General features: G+C 44.0%; 1 protein-coding gene across 1 annotated transcript in view; it reads right to left on the reverse strand.

Moving 5' to 3' along the window:
• Window positions 1-8726: 8726 nt before the first annotated feature.
• The window catches only part of LOC147097047 (pleckstrin homology domain-containing family A member 3-like), a 34293-nt gene continuing 23279 nt past the window's right edge, over window positions 8727-19740 (reverse strand). The window contains exons 6-8 of the mRNA XM_085972808.1: window positions 19136-19179; window positions 17280-17434; window positions 8727-14866 (exon numbers count right to left, since the gene is read on the reverse strand). Coding sequence (XP_085828934.1) covers window positions 14805-14866; window positions 17280-17434; window positions 19136-19179 — 261 coding nt within the window. The 3' untranslated portion in view covers window positions 8727-14804. The remainder of the gene's footprint in view (window positions 14867-17279; window positions 17435-19135; window positions 19180-19740) is intronic.

The following is a 19740-nucleotide window of genomic DNA, read 5'->3' on the forward strand; positions in this document are numbered from 1 at the left end:
GTCCCATTGCGCAGGCGTGCTCCCGGGCCGCCGCCAGCACTTCCGGTTCAGGTTCAAGCCGCAAAAAAGGCGCGAAGTCCAGAGAGCCGGAGCTTGGCGCCAGGCGCGCGCACAGAGCCCGGCCGTGCGAATAACAGGCAAAAAACCACCTTGCAAGCTCGCTGGCAGGCAACTTCTGTGCAATTTTTTTTTATATAAAAAGGGCCCAGACACATTAAATTAGCTCCCACTTTTAAACCCCCCCCCCCCCCCCCCCCAAAAAAAGCTAGAAAGAACAGAAAACGCTGGAAATACTCAGCAGGGCAGGCAACATCCGTGGAGAGAGAAACAGCCAACGTTTCGGGTCGAAACCCTTCGTCAGAACTGAGAAAAGGCAGGGAATGAAACAAAAGGCAGTTTGGGGGGCTGGGAAGAAAGAGATATTCAAGGTGAGACGAGATGGTAATAGGACAGGTAAAGAAACAGACAATGGCTCTAGATGAAGTGTGAAATGCACTGGTAGAGTGGAAGACAGAGGGGGAAAAAAAGGAAAAGTCACAAGCCAAAAGTGTGGATAGAAAATATAATAGGGGCCAAGGTTATGATCTGAAGTTGTTGAACTCGATATTGAGTCCGGAAGGCTGTAAAGTGCCTAATCGGAAGAGGAGGTGCTGTTCCTCGAGTTTACGTTGAGCTTCCGTGGAACAATGCAAGAGGCCACAGACGGTGAGGTCTGAGTGGGAATGGAACAGTGAATTGAAATGACAGGCGACCGGAAGCTTGGGGTCCCCCTTACGGACCGAACGGAGGTGTTCCGCAAAGCGGTCACCCAATCTGCGTTTGGTCTCCCCAATGTAGAGGAGACCAAAAAAGGAGCTAGTCTCATTTTCAGATGAGAACTCATCACAGGGTTGGTTGGCACCATTGGAGGGACATGGTAGCAACACATTCTCCAAACATATTTAAACATAGGGAACATGTATGTTTGGCCAAGTCGCCACTTGCAAAGATTACATTTCCATTAAACATTTTACAGCACAGAAACAGGCCATTTGTGCTCCACACGAGCCTCTTCCCACCCCATCAGCATAACCTTCTATTCCTTTTTCCCCTCATGTACTTATCCAGCTACCTCTTAAATGCATCTATACTATTCGTCTCAGCTACTGTGGTAGTGAGTTCCACAGTCTCACCACTCTGAGTAAAGAAGTTTCTCTTGAATTCCTCATTTGATTTTAGTATTTATGGTCTCTGGTTTTGGACTCCCCTGCGAGTGGAAACATCTTCTCTACATCTGCCCTATCAAACCCCATCATAATTTTGAAAGCCTCGATCACGTCACCCCCTCAGCCTTCTCTTTTCTAGAGAAAAAAGAACCCCAGCCTATTCAGTCTTTCTTTTGGGCTACTATCTTTTACTAAGTTCAAATCGGAGCAAAGGATCCTAGCTTGGTCTGTTTTACTGGCAATGATAAAAATTGCTTAGAAAATACTAACCAATACAGCCCAACAAAATATACAAACAAGTGGGGGAAAAACAGTTTAAAAATCAGACTTTTTTTTGATTCTAGTGCAATATATCTGCATTGCCAGGTGACTAGGCTACGAAGCAAGCAGATGAGCACAATGTCCCAGTTACTAAAACACAAATAAAAAATAAATTAATTAAAAAAAAAAAATCACTTCATAAAAAATGTTCATTACAGTTACCAGCATAAAAGCTAAATCAAACAATTTTGGAATCAAACAAACAATCTACTTAGCTGCCCACTCTTGAAAATCCCTTAAACAATTGCTCCCCAATAGAGCTAGCCATTCTCTTTCGGGCTTGATTTCCATTCCATTTCCAGAGCTGGGCTTTTGGGTCCCAATATTTTTCAGGCTTCTGCATTATTAAAATGAGGCAGCTCAACTAGCTGATGGAGTGCAACTCACAGAATGCACCCTTGTCACTGTACATACATTGTGAACTTCAGCTCTCCAGAATGCACAAACATGTGTTTTAGGCACCACTGCAAGGTTTCATCCCTTCAGAAAATGCTGCTTCTGCAGCCCAATCTCCCTCCCATTCTCTGGACTCCTTCAGTAGCAGAGTGACTGAAGGAAGAGAGAGAGAAAACAACTTGTTTTACAGACTTACCAATATGGTCTCTTTAATTAGCCAGGTACAAGACCCAAAAGAGAATCTTTTACATAAGTAGGAGGAGTAGGCCATACGGCCCCTCGGGCCTGCTCCGCCATTCAATAGGATGATGGCTGATCCGAACTTAGACTCACGTCCACTTCCCTGCCCTCTCCCCGTAACCCCTTATTCCCTTAACAGCTAGGAAACTGTCTATCTCCATTTTAAATTTATTAATGTCACAGCTTCCGCAGCTCTGAGGTAGCAAATTCCATAGATTTACTACCGAGTGAAGAAGTTTTTCCTCATCTCAGTTTTGAAAGGGCAGCCCCTTATTCTAAGATTATGCCCCCTAGTTCTAGTCTCACCCATCAGTGGAAACATCCTCACCGCATCCACCCGATCAAGCCCCCTCACAATCTTATATGTTTCGATAAGATCGCCTCTCATTCTTCTGAATTCCAATGAGTAGAGGCCCAACCTACTCAACCTTTCCTCATAAGTCAACCCCCTCATCTCCGGAATCAACCGAGTGAACCTTCTCTGAACTGCCTCGAGAGCAAGTATATCTCTTCTTAAATATGGAAACCAAAACTGTACGCAGTATTCCAGGTGTGGCCTCACCAGTACCCTGCATAACTGCAGCAAGACTTCCCTGCTTTTATACTCCATCCCCCTCGCAATAAAAGCCAGGATTCCATTGGCCTTCCTGATCACCTGCTGTACCTGCATACTAACCTTGTGTTTCATGCACCAGGACCCCCAGATCCCTTTGTACTGTAGCACTTTGCAGTTTCTCTCCATTTAGATGATAACTTGCTCTTTGATTTTTTCTGCCAAAGTGCATAACCTCACACTTTCCAACATTATATTCCATCTGCCAAATTTCTGCCCACTCACTTAGCCTGTCTATGTCCTTTTGCAGGTTTTTTATGTCCTCCTCACTCACAGCTTTCCCTCCCATCTTTGTATCGTCGGCAAACTTGGATACTTAGCACTCAGTCCCTTCCTCCAAATCGTTAATATAGATTGTAAAGAGTTGGGGTCCCAGCACTGACCCCTGTGGAACACCACTAGTTACTGATTGCCAACCCAAGAATGAACCATTTATCCCAACTCTTTGTTTTCTGTTAGATAGCCAATCTTCCACCCATGCCAGTATATTGCCCCCAATCCCGTGATTTTTTATCTTGTGCAGTAATCTTTTGTGTGGCACCTTGTCAAATGCCTTTTGGAAGTCCAAATACACCACATCCACTGGTTCCCCTTTATCCACCCTGTTTGTTACGTCCTCAAAGAATTCGAGCAAATTTGTCAAACATGACTTCCCCTTCGTAAAACCATGCTGACTCTGTCCGATTAAATTATGCTTATCCAAATGTCCTGTTACTGCTTCCTTAATAATGGACTCCAACATTTTACCAACCACAGACGTTAGGCTAACTGGTCCAGCCTTTTGTCTGCCTCCCTTTTTAAATAAGGGCGTTACATTAGCAGTTTTCCAACCTGCTGGGACCTTTCCTGAATCCAGGGAGTTTTGGAAAATTACCACCAATGCATCCACAATCCCTACCACTACTTCTTTCAAGGCCCTAGGATGTAAGCCATCGGGTCCAGGGGATTTATCCGCCTTTAGTCCCATTATCTTAGAGTACCACCTCCTTAGTGATTTTAATCGTGTTTAGCTCCTCCCCCCCCATAGCCCCCTGTTTGTCCAGTGCTGGGATATTTTGAGTGTCCTCTATTATAAAGACTGATACAAAATATTTGTTCAGCGTTTTTGCCATCCCCATGTTCCCCACCACTAATTTCCCGGTCTCGTCCTCTAAGGGACCAACATTCACTTTAGCCACCCTTTTTCTTTTTATATAACTGTAGAAACTCTTGCTATCTGTTTTTATATTTTTTGCTAGTTTACTTTCATAATCTATCTTCCCTTTCTTAATCAATCTTGGTTATTCTTTGCTGGCTTTTAAATGCTTCCCAATCTTCTATCCTCCCACTAGATTTGGCTACTTGATATGCCCTTGTTTTCAGTCGGATACTATCCTTTATTACTTTACTTAGCCACGGATGGCTGTCTTTTCTTTTACGCCCCTTTTTCCTCACGAATATATTTTTCTTGAAAGTTGTGAAATATCTCCTTGAATGTACACCACTGCTCATGTACCATCTTACACTTTAATCTATTTTCCCAGTCCACTTTAGTCAACTCTGCTCTCATACCTTCATAGTCTCCTTTATTTAAGCTTAGTACGCTGGTTTGAGATCCAACTCTCTCACCCTCCAACTGAATTCGGAATTCAACCATGTTATGGTCACTTATTCCAAGGGGGTCCTTTACTAGGACATTTTTTATTAATCCTGTCTCATTACACAGGACCAGATCTAAGATTGCCTGCCCCCTGGTTGGTTCAGTTGCATACTGCTCAAGGAACCCGTCCCTAATGCACTCTATGAACTCTTCCTCAAGGCTGCCCTGCCCAATTTGATTTGTCCAGTCAATATGAAAGTTAAAATCCCCTATGATTATAGCTGTTCCCTTATTACAAGCCCCAACTATTTCCTGATTTATACGCTGACCAACAGAGTTGCAACTGTTAGGAGGCCTATAGACTACGCCCACTAGTGACTTTTTCCCCTTCTTATTCCTTATCTGATCTTATCCTGATCCTTTGACCCAATATCATCTCACTATTGCAGTGATTCCATCCTTTATTAACATAGCCACCCCACCTCCCTTTCCTTCCTGTCTGTCCTTCCTAATTGTCAAATACCCCTGGATGTTCAGTTCCCAGTCATGGTCACCTTGCAGCCATGTTTCTGTAATGGCCACCAAATCATACTCATGTGTAGTTATTTGTACCGTCAACTCGTCTATTTTGTTACGAATGCTGCGTGCATTCAGATAAAGAACTTTTAAATATGTTTTGTGACAATTTATTCCTGCTTTTACCCCCCTTTACTACTCTACCTTTATACATTCTGTCCCTTCCTGACACTCTGGTTTTTAATTCCCCCACTGCTACCTTGCTCTATTGCCTTCTCCGCTGTCATTTTTATTTTGCGCTCTCTTAAAACCTCCCCCCCACTAATTAGTTTAAAGCCCTCTCTACAGCCCTAGTTATTCGATTCGCCAGGATTCTAGTCCCAGCACTGGCCAAGTGAAGTCCGTCCCAACGGAACAGCTCTCTTGTCCCAGTACTGATGCCAGTGTCCCAAGAAGCAAAACCCATTTCTCCCACACCAGTCTTTGAGCCACGCATTTAACTCTCCGATTTTATTTACCCTAGCCAAATTTGCTCGTGGCTCAGGTAGTAATCCAGAGATTATTACCCTTGTGGTTCTGCTTTTTAATTTGGCCCCTAGCTGCTCAAACTCCCTCAGCAGAACCAATTTCCTTGTCCTATCTATGTCGTTGGTACCAACATGGACCACGACAACTGGATCCTCCCCCTCCCACTCCAAGTTTCTCTCCAGCCCAGAGGAGATGTCCTTAACCCTGGCACCGGGCAGGTAACACAGCCTTCGGGACTCTCGCTCTCGGCTGCAAAGAACCCTATCTATCCCCCTATTGATACTATCCCCTACAACATTTCTTTTTACTCCCCCCACTTGAATGGCCCCTCATTCCACGGTGCTGTGGCCAGGTTGCTCATCCTCCCTGCAGTCCCTGTCCTCACAGGGAGGAAGAGCCTCGAACCTGTTGGACAAGGGCAAGGGCTGCGGCTCCTCCAACACTACCTCCTGGATCTCCGTACCTGCCTCACTCATAGTCAGACCCTCCTGTCCCTGACCACGGAATACATCTGAATTAGTTAATCTAATTGGTGTGACTACTTCCTGGAACACAGAGTCCAGGTAACTCTCCCCCTCCCTGATGTGTCGCAGTGTTTGAAGCTCGGACTCCAGCTCATCAACACGGAGCCGGAGATCCTCGAGCAGCCAACACTTACTGCAAATGTGATCACCGTGAACATCAATGGTGTCCACCAGCTCCCACATATTGCAGCAGTAACACATCACCTGCTCTGCCATTCTATGTAATTAATTTAATTTATTATTTTTAAATACCCTCTGCCCCGATTCTAGATGATGAATATCACACCTCTATTTAATTGAGCTTACCAACTTAAAGGTTTAAAAGGAAAAGTACTCACCAACCAGCCAATCACCTACCAGCTTGGCTGTGATGCCACTTTTGAATTCTGACCTCCCCTTGGAATGTTGCCTGTGCAGCCTGTTTAGGCTGCCTCGCCTCGCTGCTCTGGCTCGACTTGACACCCGCTGCTGCTCCTGGCTGCCTCAACTGGGCCTCGCCTCGCTGCTCCGCCTCCGCGATGTCTGCTAATCCCGAGACCAAACTCTCAAAAGGCACTCTCTGCTGCAAGCACTCCAACTAGGGACCTGGCCCAAAAAATGGCAGGCCAACTAAATCGATTGCTTTTCATATCAAAATTGCTCTGTTGCACGAGTAAGTCACAAGTGAAGACAGACTTAGATTTTACTTGAGGATTTTGCTCACAGAATTAAGTGTGTCCATCCCAGCCAGGCTTCACTTATAACTTTGGCCACTCTCCCAAACCTCTGCTCTACCACAAAGTTTGAGTCAGGGCCTAGAGCAGACAGATAACTGGAAGATGCAGCCCCCCGGCCTAGGACATGTGATTATGTTGCTGGTTAACTTTAAAAATGACATTACTAACTGAACTTAAAACTATATATCCCACACACTTTATAACGAATGGACTTGCTCATTAATGTAAAGCCTTAATTTAGTAACTTATAACTTGAGCTGCACTGTGATTCACACGTACATTTTGTCTGTGAGCATCATAAGAACATAAGAAATAGGAGTAGGCCAATCGGCCCCTCGAGCCTGCTCCACCATTCAATAAGATCATGGCTGATCTGATCCTAACCTCAAATCTTCTATCACTCTCCATCCACCCGAACCCATGTGATCTCCCGGGAGAGGCGAAAAACCCAGATAAAAGACCCAATGGCCAATTTGGGAGAAAAAAATCTGGGAAATTCCTCTCCGACCCATCTAGGCGATCGAAATTCTTCCAGGAGATCACTCTGTCCCTATATTTTCTACAGTACTTACCTTCTGTAAAGGCGATCTCCACCCCAGCCAGGAACAGGAATAAAACCATCTCCTGAAATCTAACAGAATTAGAACACAGTAGGAGCAGAACCAGGCTACACGGCCCCTGGGCCCACTCCACTACCCACCAGGGCCATGACCATTCCGAACCTAGACTCATGTCCAATTTCCTGCCCGCTCCCCGTAACCCTTAATTCCCTTTACGTCTAGGAAACTATCTATTTCTGTTTTAAATTTATTTAATGATGTAGCTTCCACAGCTTTCTGGGGTAGCAAATTCCACAAACCTACCACCCTTTGAGTGAAGAAGTTTCTCCTCATCTCAGTTTTGAAAGAGCAGCCCCTTATTCTAAGACTATGCCCCCTAGTTCTAGTTTCACCCATCATCGGGAACATCCTCCCCGCATCCACCTGATCCAACCCCTTCACAATCTTATATGTTTCAATAAGATCGCGCCTCATTCTTCTGAACTCCAATGAGTAGAGTCCCAATCTACTCAACCTCTCCTCATATGTCCATCCCCTCATCCCCGGGATTAACCGAGTGAACCTTCTTTGTACTGACTCGAGAGCAAGTATGTCTTTTCTTAAGTATGGACACCAAAACTGTATGCAGGTGCGGTCTCACCAATACCTTGTGATCACCAGAGATCAACTCATTGAAAAATAGGCCCCAGGAGTTGTGCCCAACAGTTGGTGTATAATTCCCAGGAGCCACCCTACAGTCTACCCTCCACTACAAGAACTGCACAAACCTCCAGTAGAATAACTGCGCGCACATCTAAAAAGGTGATACCACGAAAAAGCTAGTTTTAAAATTGTCTGGTCACTCCAAATGAACGATACCCAACAGAACTAATCATCACACCTCTCTGCCAGCCCCATGTGATCTATTAAGTAATAATTACCAATGTCTGTGGAAAACTCTCGAATTCCCTCCCTAAACCTCTCCGCCTCTTTCCTCCTTTAAGACGCTCCTTGAAACCTACCTTTGACCAAGCTTTTGGTCACCTGCCCTAATTTATCCTTGTGGCTTGGTGTCAATTTTGTTTTAGAATGCTCCGGTGAAGTGCCTTGGGACATTTTACTACATTAAAGGTGCTATATAAATAAAAAAGTTGCGGTGAGGGAGATGTACCTCATTTACAGACAGCTCGAGTAAAATGTACACAATCATTCAATTTTTTTTGGTTTGATTTGAGGAGAATAAAAAGTAATCAAATGTTGGCAGTAGTCCAACCATGGCAAGCGTGGAACATTCAGAGCCAGGAGATTGGATCAGGTAGGAGACAGCACCATGTACAACAGTTTAAAAGTAATAAAGTTCAGAAGAAGTGAAATATATTAATACTTTAAAATATGTAAACACACCAGTTCACTTTGAAACAAATGTTTTTACCTCCCAGCTGAAATAATTTGGTTACCATTGCCAGACCAAAATATCTGTGCCTTTCCAATGGGCACAAAACAAACCCCAATCCACACCAAGTTAAACAAAATTAGGCTGCAAACTATATTGGTCCAAAACATCAACTTTATTTATGACATTTACAGTGCGATATAAAAGTAAATGGATGAGTACATATAAAAGATTTACAAAAGAATACAACAGTTCTTAGGAAAAGCTGAGGTATGTTCAAAATGGATGCGGTGTACAATTTTGCTTTAGTCTGTGGTGCAATATAATAAACGTTGGCTTTAAGAATTCCATTATCTACAAAATGCTTCTAAAATTGAATGCAGAGTTGTGTGTCAATTTAAGTTGTTTTGCTCCATCTCACTTGCAAGAACTACATTACAACAGTAACTACACTTCAAAAGTACTTCATTGGCGGTAAAGCATCCCGGGACATCCTGAGGTCGTGAAAGGCGCTGTAGAAATGCAAGTCTTTCTTTATGATGAAAAATAAATCCTCTATCCCAGCTACAGGAAACTTTGTGATATCCGGCACCAACGGGACCGAGCTGTTGCCGTCCCATCAAAACTGCCGGACAAACCAGCGCTAATGTTAAAACATACGGAAGCTTTTGAGCTCTGTATCTTGCAACAAACCCTGTTGCTTAGCAACAGCTTCTAAACAGTCAGCCGTAGCTTGCAAGCGTCTCTGTAGCTAAGCAACAGCTTTAGCTAGACCTTGCAGAGCCTGACTGGTGGGAAAAAAAAAGCAACAAAAAGAAAAAAAAAAACTTACTGAACCGACTCCTGAATTTTGCCGGTGGATCGAGCATTCCGGACAGTTAACCTCCGGATAAACCAAAGTTTCCTGTATTTAAAAAAAAGTTTTCAGGAGGTGGCACAGTGAGCTAGATACTGGCTTTTCACCCAAGATCGGGGTTGCAATCTGCCCTTTATTGATGGGTGAAAGTCTCCTCCATCTGTCGGCTAGAAGGGCACTATATTAACTTGGTCAGTCACAATGGACCCACAGTATAAAACAGCCCCCAGTGGAACACTCAGGTTGGCTGGTGTGGGAAATGGAAAATGTCATACCTGTGCAATTAGGGATGTTTTTCAAAAGTTGCAGCTGAGGCACATTGTTGGAGCAGAGTAGAGGGAGCTTTGCTCTGCATTCAACAGTGCTGTGCCTGCCCTGGGAGCACTTGATGCGGATACTGGCTGCCCAAAATAGAGTGTTCCATCCCCCCCCCCCCCAAAGCACCAACAGCCTTCACGAGTACAAATTCACAAAAAAAGACATTTTTAGATCAAACTACTTTCACAATGATGAATCTTCAGGCCTAATTGGCAAAATTAAAAATTATATTAAAAACTAATTTTGACCAGTTAAGTCAGAGCAACATATTATAAAAAGTTACCACAGCCTAACACAACATTGTAACACTTAACACCACAGAGAACGGAGCAACCATTTTATACTTGTCTTGTGTTTTCAAGAGGACATTGACTTCAGGAATTTGGTTACTTCAACATGGCAAAAAGTGCTGCTACATTCTTCATTTAACTAAAGTTGCCTTCATTTTGAAGAAGTTAATATCGCTAGGCAATGAGGTGCAGTCCTTAAACAGTCAACAGAAAGAAACTGGTCCAGATACACAAAATGCTGTGTACATTCCAATATGAACCTCACCTTATCCGGAGGAACTCAATGGACTATTTGAAAGAGGCAGTATCCATTCTTTGCTGGGACTCTGGAGCAACACTGGTTTGTGATGGATACTTCTTAACCCCACCCCACCCTTAAAATTAGACCCTCAACTGGTGACTCAACACCCTTAACTATATGGACTCTTCCTCCATCACCACTTTGCTTGCTACCTCATTCACTTCCTTTCAAAAGCCTTTTAAAAACCCACCTTCAACTGTGCTTTGGCCCCCCTCTATTTCCATTTTTTGCCCAACATCCTCACACCTTTTAAAAGTACTCTGAGGTTCTTCCAAAAAGGGGCATTCTGAAATATGCTGATTGTTACTCGTATGTTGTTCAACAAAACAAAGCCTCAGATGTGTTTCGCCTGGTCAAATCATCTCACTATTGTCAAGTAATTATAAATTTGATATGTCTGAGAACATGAAGTGATAAAACAGACATCTGGATGCATCTTCGCTCTCTCCCCTTTTCGTTATATTTGACAGACTCCGGAGAAAACGTTTAAAACTTTCAGGATCTGGGTCAGGGCATGGAAGACTTTCAATGTATCCAAGTAGGTTCAGAAATTAAAGTGTGTATTTTTGGCACAATTACAACCAAGAATATGTTACTGGTAGTCCAAATCCTCTGCCAGCATTTGATTAAGTTTTTGAAACTAATTTTGGAGCAGCTTCGTTCTTCTGGTACTGGAAGATAATCCAGAAAGAAGAATGTGGTGTTGCTAATAGGTGCAGTTCAAATGGGATCGGGTGGGAAAGTGGAGTTAAGAACATCAGAATTAGGAGCAGGAGTCGGCCATACGGCCCCTCGAGCCTACTTCGCCATTCAAGAAGATCCTGGCTGATCTTCAACCTCAACTCCACTTTCCCGCCCAATCTCCACATCCCTCGATTCCCCCAGAGGCTAAAAATCTATCGATCTCTGTCTTGAATATACTCAATGACTGAGCATCCACAGCCCTCTGGGGTAGAGAATTCCAACGATTCACAATCCTCAGTGAAGAAATTTCTCATCAGTCCTAAATGGCCGACCCTTTATTCTGAAACTATGCCTCCTAGTTCTAGACTCTCCAGCCAGGGGAAACCGCCTCAGCATCTACACTATCAACCCCCCTCAGAATCTTGTCCGTTTCAATGAAATCCCCTCTCATTCTTCTAAACTCCAGAGAGCATAGGCCTGATCTACTCAATCTCTCCTCATAGGACAACCCCCTCATCCCAGGGATCAATCTAGTGAACCTTCATTGCTTAAAAGTAGAAGCTACATTACTCACTGGTGGTAAAATCCTTTGTACCAGTGTTTTTAAATGGGGAAGCCAATTGGCTCATGCAGGTCCAGTTGAACTGCTCTGAAAAAGGATCAAATAAAAAGTACATCAGATTTCCCAGTTGCACTTTCTTCAGGTTGTCTAAAATCCAGTCTCGGGTGCTCCAACATGAAAAGGGGACTCTGCAATTGTAAAGAGCCTTTTAACTTAAAAAAAAAAATCCCCACAAGTTGATCTTTACATGGCACACAACTAATAGAAGTAGAGGCTACGCTAGATTAAATCATGATAATGGCTCACTACATTTGTGCTCGACCACCCCATACGCAGGGCTGTTACATTTAGGGACAAATATTTTACACTCGAAACTGGAACTATTTCCACTGGAGCAGAGAAGGCCAAGAGGAGATTTAATAGGGTTTTTTTTTGTTAAATTACAAAAGGAGTTTTGATAGAGTGAATAAAGACTATTTTCTCTGGTTGGGGAAGTCAGAGACAAGAGATCATCAATTTAAAATGGCCAGAGAGAGCGAGCAGAGGGGTTTGGAGAAATGTCGTTACTCAATGTTCTCAGGGAAATGGCATACCTTGCCACAGGAAGTAGTTGACACAGAGACCGTTACATCTTTTAAAAGGAAAACTGGATGAATATTTGAAGCAGAGGACGATACAGAGCAATGGGGGAAGAGCACAGGGCGGTGGCATTAATATCTGATTACTCTAACAAAGAGCCAGCACAGATACGATGGGCCAAATGGCCTCCTTCTGTGCTGTAAACCTCGATGGTTTGTGCAACTCAAGCAGAAGAGGATTCCAGTCTGGACTGGAAATTATTCTGGACCATTTCTCCCCCCCCTCCCCCCGGTTAAAATCATTATCTTATTTCAATACTGCTCCACAGAAATGTCCCAGAATATATGGCTTTAAAGTGACAGAGTTTTAATTCAGCTGCTATTTATTACAATCAAGTAGTTTTCCCCCCCAGAGTCCTCCATATTTTGCTACTCTCTACTTCCTCACCCAATCTGAACAGTAACAATATAAAGCACATTCAGACTTGACAAGGCATAAGTATGCATATATATTCCTATCAAGTGTAGAAAATGCAGATAACATTCTCTGTAAATACAACTCCAAAATACTTCATACTAAACAATTTTCATGAAGTTTTCTGTTTTAATTATAGCTCTTTCACCATCACTATCATATATAAATGAAATTACTCTAGAGAATTAACTAAAACGAGCTCTTGTTTTTGCAAAAGATAGTGTTACATCTACATTCAAGACAGTTAACATTCCTACGATAACGTGAAGGGAGATCAAATAAAACAAAAAGACAAATGAATAGCTGTATCATTTCCCACCTCATGGAGAGCTCGTGCAGCTCAATTGAGCTGTGAATAAGGTTAAAGCAACTCGGAGAACAAGCCAAGATGCCAATGTTACTGCAGCAAAAGTAGGGCCATTGGATAGGTGACAAGGACCACCAAATACCAAAGGAACTCAAGGTCCTAGATTTAGTCAAGCGAAAGTTAAAATTAGTGTCTACTGATCGACAAATGAAAACGTTAAAAAAAAAGTTGACTGGTTCTTTCTTAATCTTGGTTTTCAATCTAAAATGAGCCAATATGGATTGCGTTTTGGAAAACTTAAATATAAAAAAGTGCCTTAATTGGAGTGTGGGTAATTTAAGACTTCACAACCAGTTAGTATTTGATTGGCAGCTTAAAGCAATGTTAGTGTAATAGTTCTGACGAAGGGTCTTCAACCTGAAACGTTAACTCCGTTTCTCTCTCCACGGATGCTGCCCTAGCCTGCGGAGTTTTTCCCTAGCGTTTTCTGTTATTTCGGATTTCCAGCATCCGCAGTATTTTGCTATCGTATTAGTGTAATAGAGTACTTGTAACAGTTTACATTGTAAAATATTAGGGAGTGGCTTCAAGTTACACAGAACCTGGTTTTGGCTGGGGTAAACAGGGAACGTAAAACGACAACTGGAGTCACTTCTGGAAAAATAGGACCTCTCCCCACTGACCAAAAAGCAAACCAAGTCAAGAGAATAAAATCACAGCAATGTGCCTTGGTCCGTATCAATTTGAAACTAGCTTTACAACCAGCAACTGTACCATCATCGCAATTCTCCCTTTTAAAAAAAAACACGACGACAGGTTAAATTTGGCAGTTGGGATGACTGCAAATCTTCAATCCGATCTATGGCTTGGATTCGGGGGCTGGGGAGCAGAGGTCATACAAGCAGCATGCGCTACTCGGGGCTGTTTGACGAGATGGTCTTTATGGAACCACATAACCGTTCAAACTAGTTGTGCAAACTGTGCATTTATTTTGGCGTCACCATTACTTCATAAATGGTGTGACAGCTAGTTTGAGCACAGTAAGTCAGGCGAGTCAGATTTAATGGTGGTCCCCATTGTAAACACAATCGACACCGTGTGTGTCTCGGCAAGTGTACCTTCAGCAGCAAGTTCGGTAACTTAAACATTGGGGACAGGGGAGATTGGCAGTCCCCACATGTACCACCACTCAATCCTAGAGCTTGGAGTATCAGTTTAAATTCTCCACGCTCCCCACTTAGTTTTGTACTGGTGTTTGAATCGTATTAAGTTACCATTGTCTGATTTTGAAATTGTGGTCATTGTCCACAGAACTATTGAATTATATTTGCCGAGAAACATTGTATTAGTTGATGGAGAAGTTTTGCTTCTTGCACAGGAAGGTGGGGGTGGGGGGGGGGGGGGGAAATAGAATGATAGAATGCAGTGTTTCTTCCACTGTACAATGCTCCCCTATTTCTGCCCTTCACACATACATTGGATGGACAGGACCAGGGACTGAAGCCTGGAATCAAAGAGGAAGGTAATCAGTGTGTTAATGGTAATTCTGTTATAAGCTGCCATAAAAATCTCACGCACACACGCCAGTGTCCTGCTAAATACTCTACATCATTGCGAACAAGTATTAGTGTGTCAGTGGAAACCTCAGCGCTAAGGTTAGTGAGTTACCAGTGTCCTCTGTACACAAGCTCCCAATCCTGGATTTTCTAGATCAGATCAGTTTTTATGATTTTTCTGATGGTAATGTTGGAGTTTTCTTCCTTTTTTCCTTGTCGCTCCCTTCTCTGGGTAGGGCAAGTCCGTGCCTCGACTGATTCCTTCTGTGCGCCGCTCGACAGGGGAGTGCACGATTTCCCTGCAACATTATTCACCATTGGCACTGCCTGCAGATTCATCCTGGACGTTTCGGGAAGGTTGGAGTGAATCTGTGAAGTTTAAAACCAGATTACTTAAGACACTGTTTGCTTTCTGCACCCCCCCCCCCCCCATAACTAAATCAGATCACTAAACTAAATCCAGGAGATAATATAAAGGCAACAGTTTCACCTTGGTGGACCAACACAAGTATTGTTTGCATCAATGCACTCGAGCACAGCAAATCAGGGGGAGGAAGAGAAGAACTGCCCCTGCACAGATGTAGATGCTATTTGCACCTCCCCTGTGGAAATACTCGAGGAGCAGCGTTTGCACAGGGGAAGAGAAAAAATGGATCAGTGCACAGGGCTGGCTGGTCATTTAGTGCATGGTGAACCAATGCCAGTTGCTGCAACCCCCGCGGCAGATAGAAACAGGGGCCCCTTTCTGCACTCGCCAACGCACTATTTTCCACCCACTTCACTTTAATGGGAGGGACATTGCAAGCAGACGAGAACAGAGGTGGGAAAAACTCAGCGAGGGGCCGTTTGTCTTAATCGAGCTTTACCTCATATGAACATAAGCACACAGGTGCTTTACCTTCTCAGTTTAGAGGCGGGTTGGAAACAGAACATTTACTCTTTTTGCTTTGTCTGCAGTCTTTCCATCAGGGTCGACTCCCGACATGTTGCTAGAGCAGAGCTAAAGGTTCTGCAGCCGTGACTATTGGATATCCGCAAAACGAAAGGTCAGTGACTGCTTGGGGGGGGGGGGGGGGGGGGGGGGGGAGGGCTGCAGTTTAAGCGGTCAGTACTTTCCGAGAGCCAAGTCAAACTTGCGCCGCCAAATGCTTGTCCGGAGAGCCCCACAGCTCTTCAAGCTGGCTGGTTGCAATATTTGCAATTGGGCCAGTGTTCTGGTTGAGCTGCCAAGAGAGGAGATGCTTTCCTTTTAGCGACAACATTGAAGGATATTTGTAATGCCACTAAACCCAGACTCTCGGCAGCAGGAGAGCACACAGGGGAAATCAGTAACCCGCTGTCCAAAATAAAATACTTACCCCACTGTCAGAGCTCAGCATTCAGGAGAATTTTGAGACAGCCTGCGCACATGAATATTTTACTTTGCGATGAGTGACACGATAAAAGATTAGGTTGCAGGACCACTTAACTTGCCCCTGTCGGGAGCCGAGCAAGGGAGTTGCAGGATAAAAGGAGTGTATCCTTTCGACAAACCAGATGCTCATAAAACATTACAGCTTACACCCGGTCATCAACATTTCACTATTTTGATGGTGCACAGCCTAAGGGAGTTTTGGTCTGGACTGTGCTTCATTTGTATTTGTTCTTTACTTCTCAGCCAGATTAAAGGGTTTACATCGGATATACAGCACAGAAACAGGCCATTCGGCCCAACCAGTCCATGCCGGCGTTTATGCTCCACTCGAGCCTCTTCCCGTCTTTCCTCATCCCACTCGAGCCTCTTCCCGCCTTTCCTCATCTAACTATCAGCATAACCCTCTCTTCCCTTCTCCCTCATATGTTTGTCTAGCCTCCCCTTAAATGTATCTATACTATTTGCTTCAACCACTCCCTGTGGTAACGAGTTCTACATTCTCACCACTCTGGGTAAAGAAGTTTCTCCTGAATTCCCGATTTGATTTCTTGGTGACTATCTTATATTGATGGCCTCTAGTTTTGCTCTTCCCCACAAGTGGAAACACTCTCTCTGCATCTGCTCTGTCAAAATCGTTCATAATTTTAAAAAGACCTCTATTAGGTCACTAGACCTTCTCTTTTCAAGCAAAAAGTGACCCAGCCTGTTCATCCTTTCCAGATAGGTATACCCCTCGCATTTCTGGTATCATCCTTGTAAATCTTCTCTGCACCCTCTCCAGTGCCTATATCCTTTTTATAATATGGCGACCTGAACTGTACACAGTACTCCAAGTGTGGTCTAACCAAGGTTCGATACAGGTTTAACATAACTTCCCTACTATTCAATTCTATACCTCTAGAATTAAACCCTAGTGCTTAGTTCAACCTCAAATTCAGCACTAATGCAGACTTACACATTAACCAGTCATTTTAAAAAAAAAATTTTTTTTTATTAAATAATATAAAAGGAGCACGCGGCAGGTCAGGCAGCATCTGTGGAGATAGAAAGAGTTGACGTTTCTGAAACGGTAACTCTTTCTCTCTCCACAGATGCTGCCTGACCTGCTGAGTATTTCCAGCGTTTTCTGTTTTTATTTCAGACTTCCAGCATCCGTAATATTTTGCTTTTGTTTAAACGGAGCACACTGTCCAAGAGAACTGTAACAGAATCTAGAGCTCATTAAACCGGCCTTGCAGAGCGTGGCTCTCCTGCTTTAATTACGGGACAAAAATCAATTCACTAAACAATCACTGGCTGGCTTTTGCAGCGAGTGGCGTTATGCTGGCAGAAGACGTGTTCAGCGGGAAGGAGCTGCAGGTTTCTTACTTTTTGGCTGCGCCGCGCAACTATTGTCTGGAGTCTTGCGTCCCACGGGCGGTCTGGTCCACCTGCTAGCTCGATGTGCGGCCATTTCCTCCAGATTTCTCATGACTGTAATGGAACCCTTCGGAGGTGGGGCCAGGTTGTTCATTTCTGCACTCCTGCAGCCAAAGAGTTAAGAATCAACAAGGCAGCTGTAAAACTATATATCCGAGGCTGTAATGCAGTCTTAAGTAGCAGCAGTGTGTGTTACTGTGGCAAAACCAATGATCTTCTGTACAAATGCATAACTGTCTTTAACCCAATGCTACAGCATCTGTGTTTGTTGGCTGAGTGTAAATAAGCTTTCTGCAAAAGCCCTGAAACAACGTGATGTCATCACGTTGGTCACGTGATGCCCCGAGCGGCAGGAAACGTGATGACGTCAGAGAGTGAGAGGTTCTAAGCCCAAACCTCGTGTAACAAGCTGCTGAAAAGACCTGTTTGCTGTTGCTCCTGCATGTTTTTGTTTTGTTCACTTGTTTGATTAAATTCAGTTGAATTATTGAACTGACTCGACTTCAGTGCTTCAGTTAGGGATAGATCGATTCCTACATCAGTGATTTACAACTGATAGTAAAGACTAGTTTAGTGACGTTTAAGATAGACAGACAGTCAGTCTCTGCACTGCATATAGTTTGCCTTAATACAAGATTGGGAAAATTATCTACTCCTATTTGGTTTTAATTTTAAAGGAGTAAATGCTCCTGCTCTTCAGCCCCAACTCTTTAAAAAAAAATTAAAAATTCATTCTTGGGATGTGGGCATCGCTGGCAAGGCCGGCATTTATTGCCCATCCCTAATTGCCCTCGAGAAGGTGGTAGTGAGCCGCCTTCTTGGACCGCTGCAGTCCGTGCGGTGAAGGTGATGTTAGGGAGGGAGTTCTAGGATTTTGACCCAGCGACAAGGGATCGGCGATATATATCCAAGTCAGGATGGTGTGTAACTCGGAGGTGGTGGTGTTTCCATGCGCCTGCTGCCCTTGTCCTTCTAGGTGGAAGAGGTCGTGGGTTTGGGAGGTGCTGCCGAAGAAGCCTTGGCGAGTCGCTGCAGTGCATCTTGTAGATGGTACACACTGCAGCCACAGTGCGCCGGTGGTGGAGGGAGTGAATGTTTAAGGTAGTGGATGGGGTGCCAATCAAGCGGGCTGCTTTGTCCTGGGTGGTGTCGAGCTTCTTGTGTGTTGCTGCAGCTGCACCCATCCAGGCTAGTATTCCATCCTTTGCCTGCGGACATGCTTGTTTTTTGTGAATGTTTGTGTTGATCAAGATGAAGGATGTTGATGTTGAGAAAGGAACTCTTTCCCATTCCAGGCGACTAGTGTTCGCATCACCACACTGATACCAAATATAACTGCCATGAATCAGACGTGCATTATTGCGCTTTATTAGATCAATCAGAAGTGTCGCAAAGTGCTTCAAGTATAATTACTTTGAAGTGCAGTCAGCATTGTTACGTAGGCGAATGCAGCAGCTAATTTGCGCACAGCAAGATCCCACAAACCGCACACAGATAAAATGACCAGTTAATCGGTTTTTGGTGGCGTTGGTCGAGAGGGGAATCTTGGCCCAGGACCAGCGTTCCCTGCAAGCTGCATGGACCCCACGCAGCCGGCTTTTGAATGCCAAAACCGTGCACACGCGTTATTTTGAATGGCCCAAAAAAAAAAAAAAAAATTTACAGGGAATATTGCCCAGGACACCGGGGGAAAACACCCCTGCTCCTCTTCCAATAGTACCATGGGATCTTGAGCATGGGAACCAGTTAACACAGGAGACCAACTACACATCTGAAAGGAACAGTGTAGCAGACAAGACACTCACCTGTCCGGTGCAACAACACCACTGTGACTGATGGAACGTTTAACCTGAAGATTTAAAAACAAAACGACAAATGAAAAAAAAACAAGTCCTGAAAGCACAACTCTTTCCAATGCATTGCACGGTTCGTTCTTGCAGGGTTTCTGTATTATATAACTGAATCCGCCCATCTACAGCTCTAATGATACTGCAGTAGATGTTTACATCACCCAGTACAACTGTGCCAGTTATGCAGGCAAGAGATTCACGTATATCTGATTCAGCATCAGTTACATACAACTTAACTAGAATGAAACTAAGTTTACACAATTGAATATGTAAATGACACCATACACACACGGTAGGTTTGGCTGTTGGCTTGTAACTAGCAGTCAAAAGAAATGGGCGGCCTTAGTTGACCAAAATGTGGCCTGGTGCTCCCGATGTCACAATTAGGAAAGGTCATTCGGCCCTCCCCTCACCTATTTAAACGACAATGGTTCAGTAAGAGCCATCAAACAGCAGTCTCGTGACGCAGCAGGTTGGTGCATCAACGTTATGCAGCACGGAGAAACAGATGTGGCCGGGTTCTAGGTTGCCAGAATGGAGACACTCGGGAGGCTAGGTAC

Source organism: Somniosus microcephalus, chromosome 33, assembly GCF_052327205.1.
Source record: "Somniosus microcephalus isolate GS21.2 chromosome 33, FLI_Smic_1.0, whole genome shotgun sequence".
Taxonomy (NCBI): domain Eukaryota; kingdom Metazoa; phylum Chordata; class Chondrichthyes; order Squaliformes; family Somniosidae; genus Somniosus; species Somniosus microcephalus.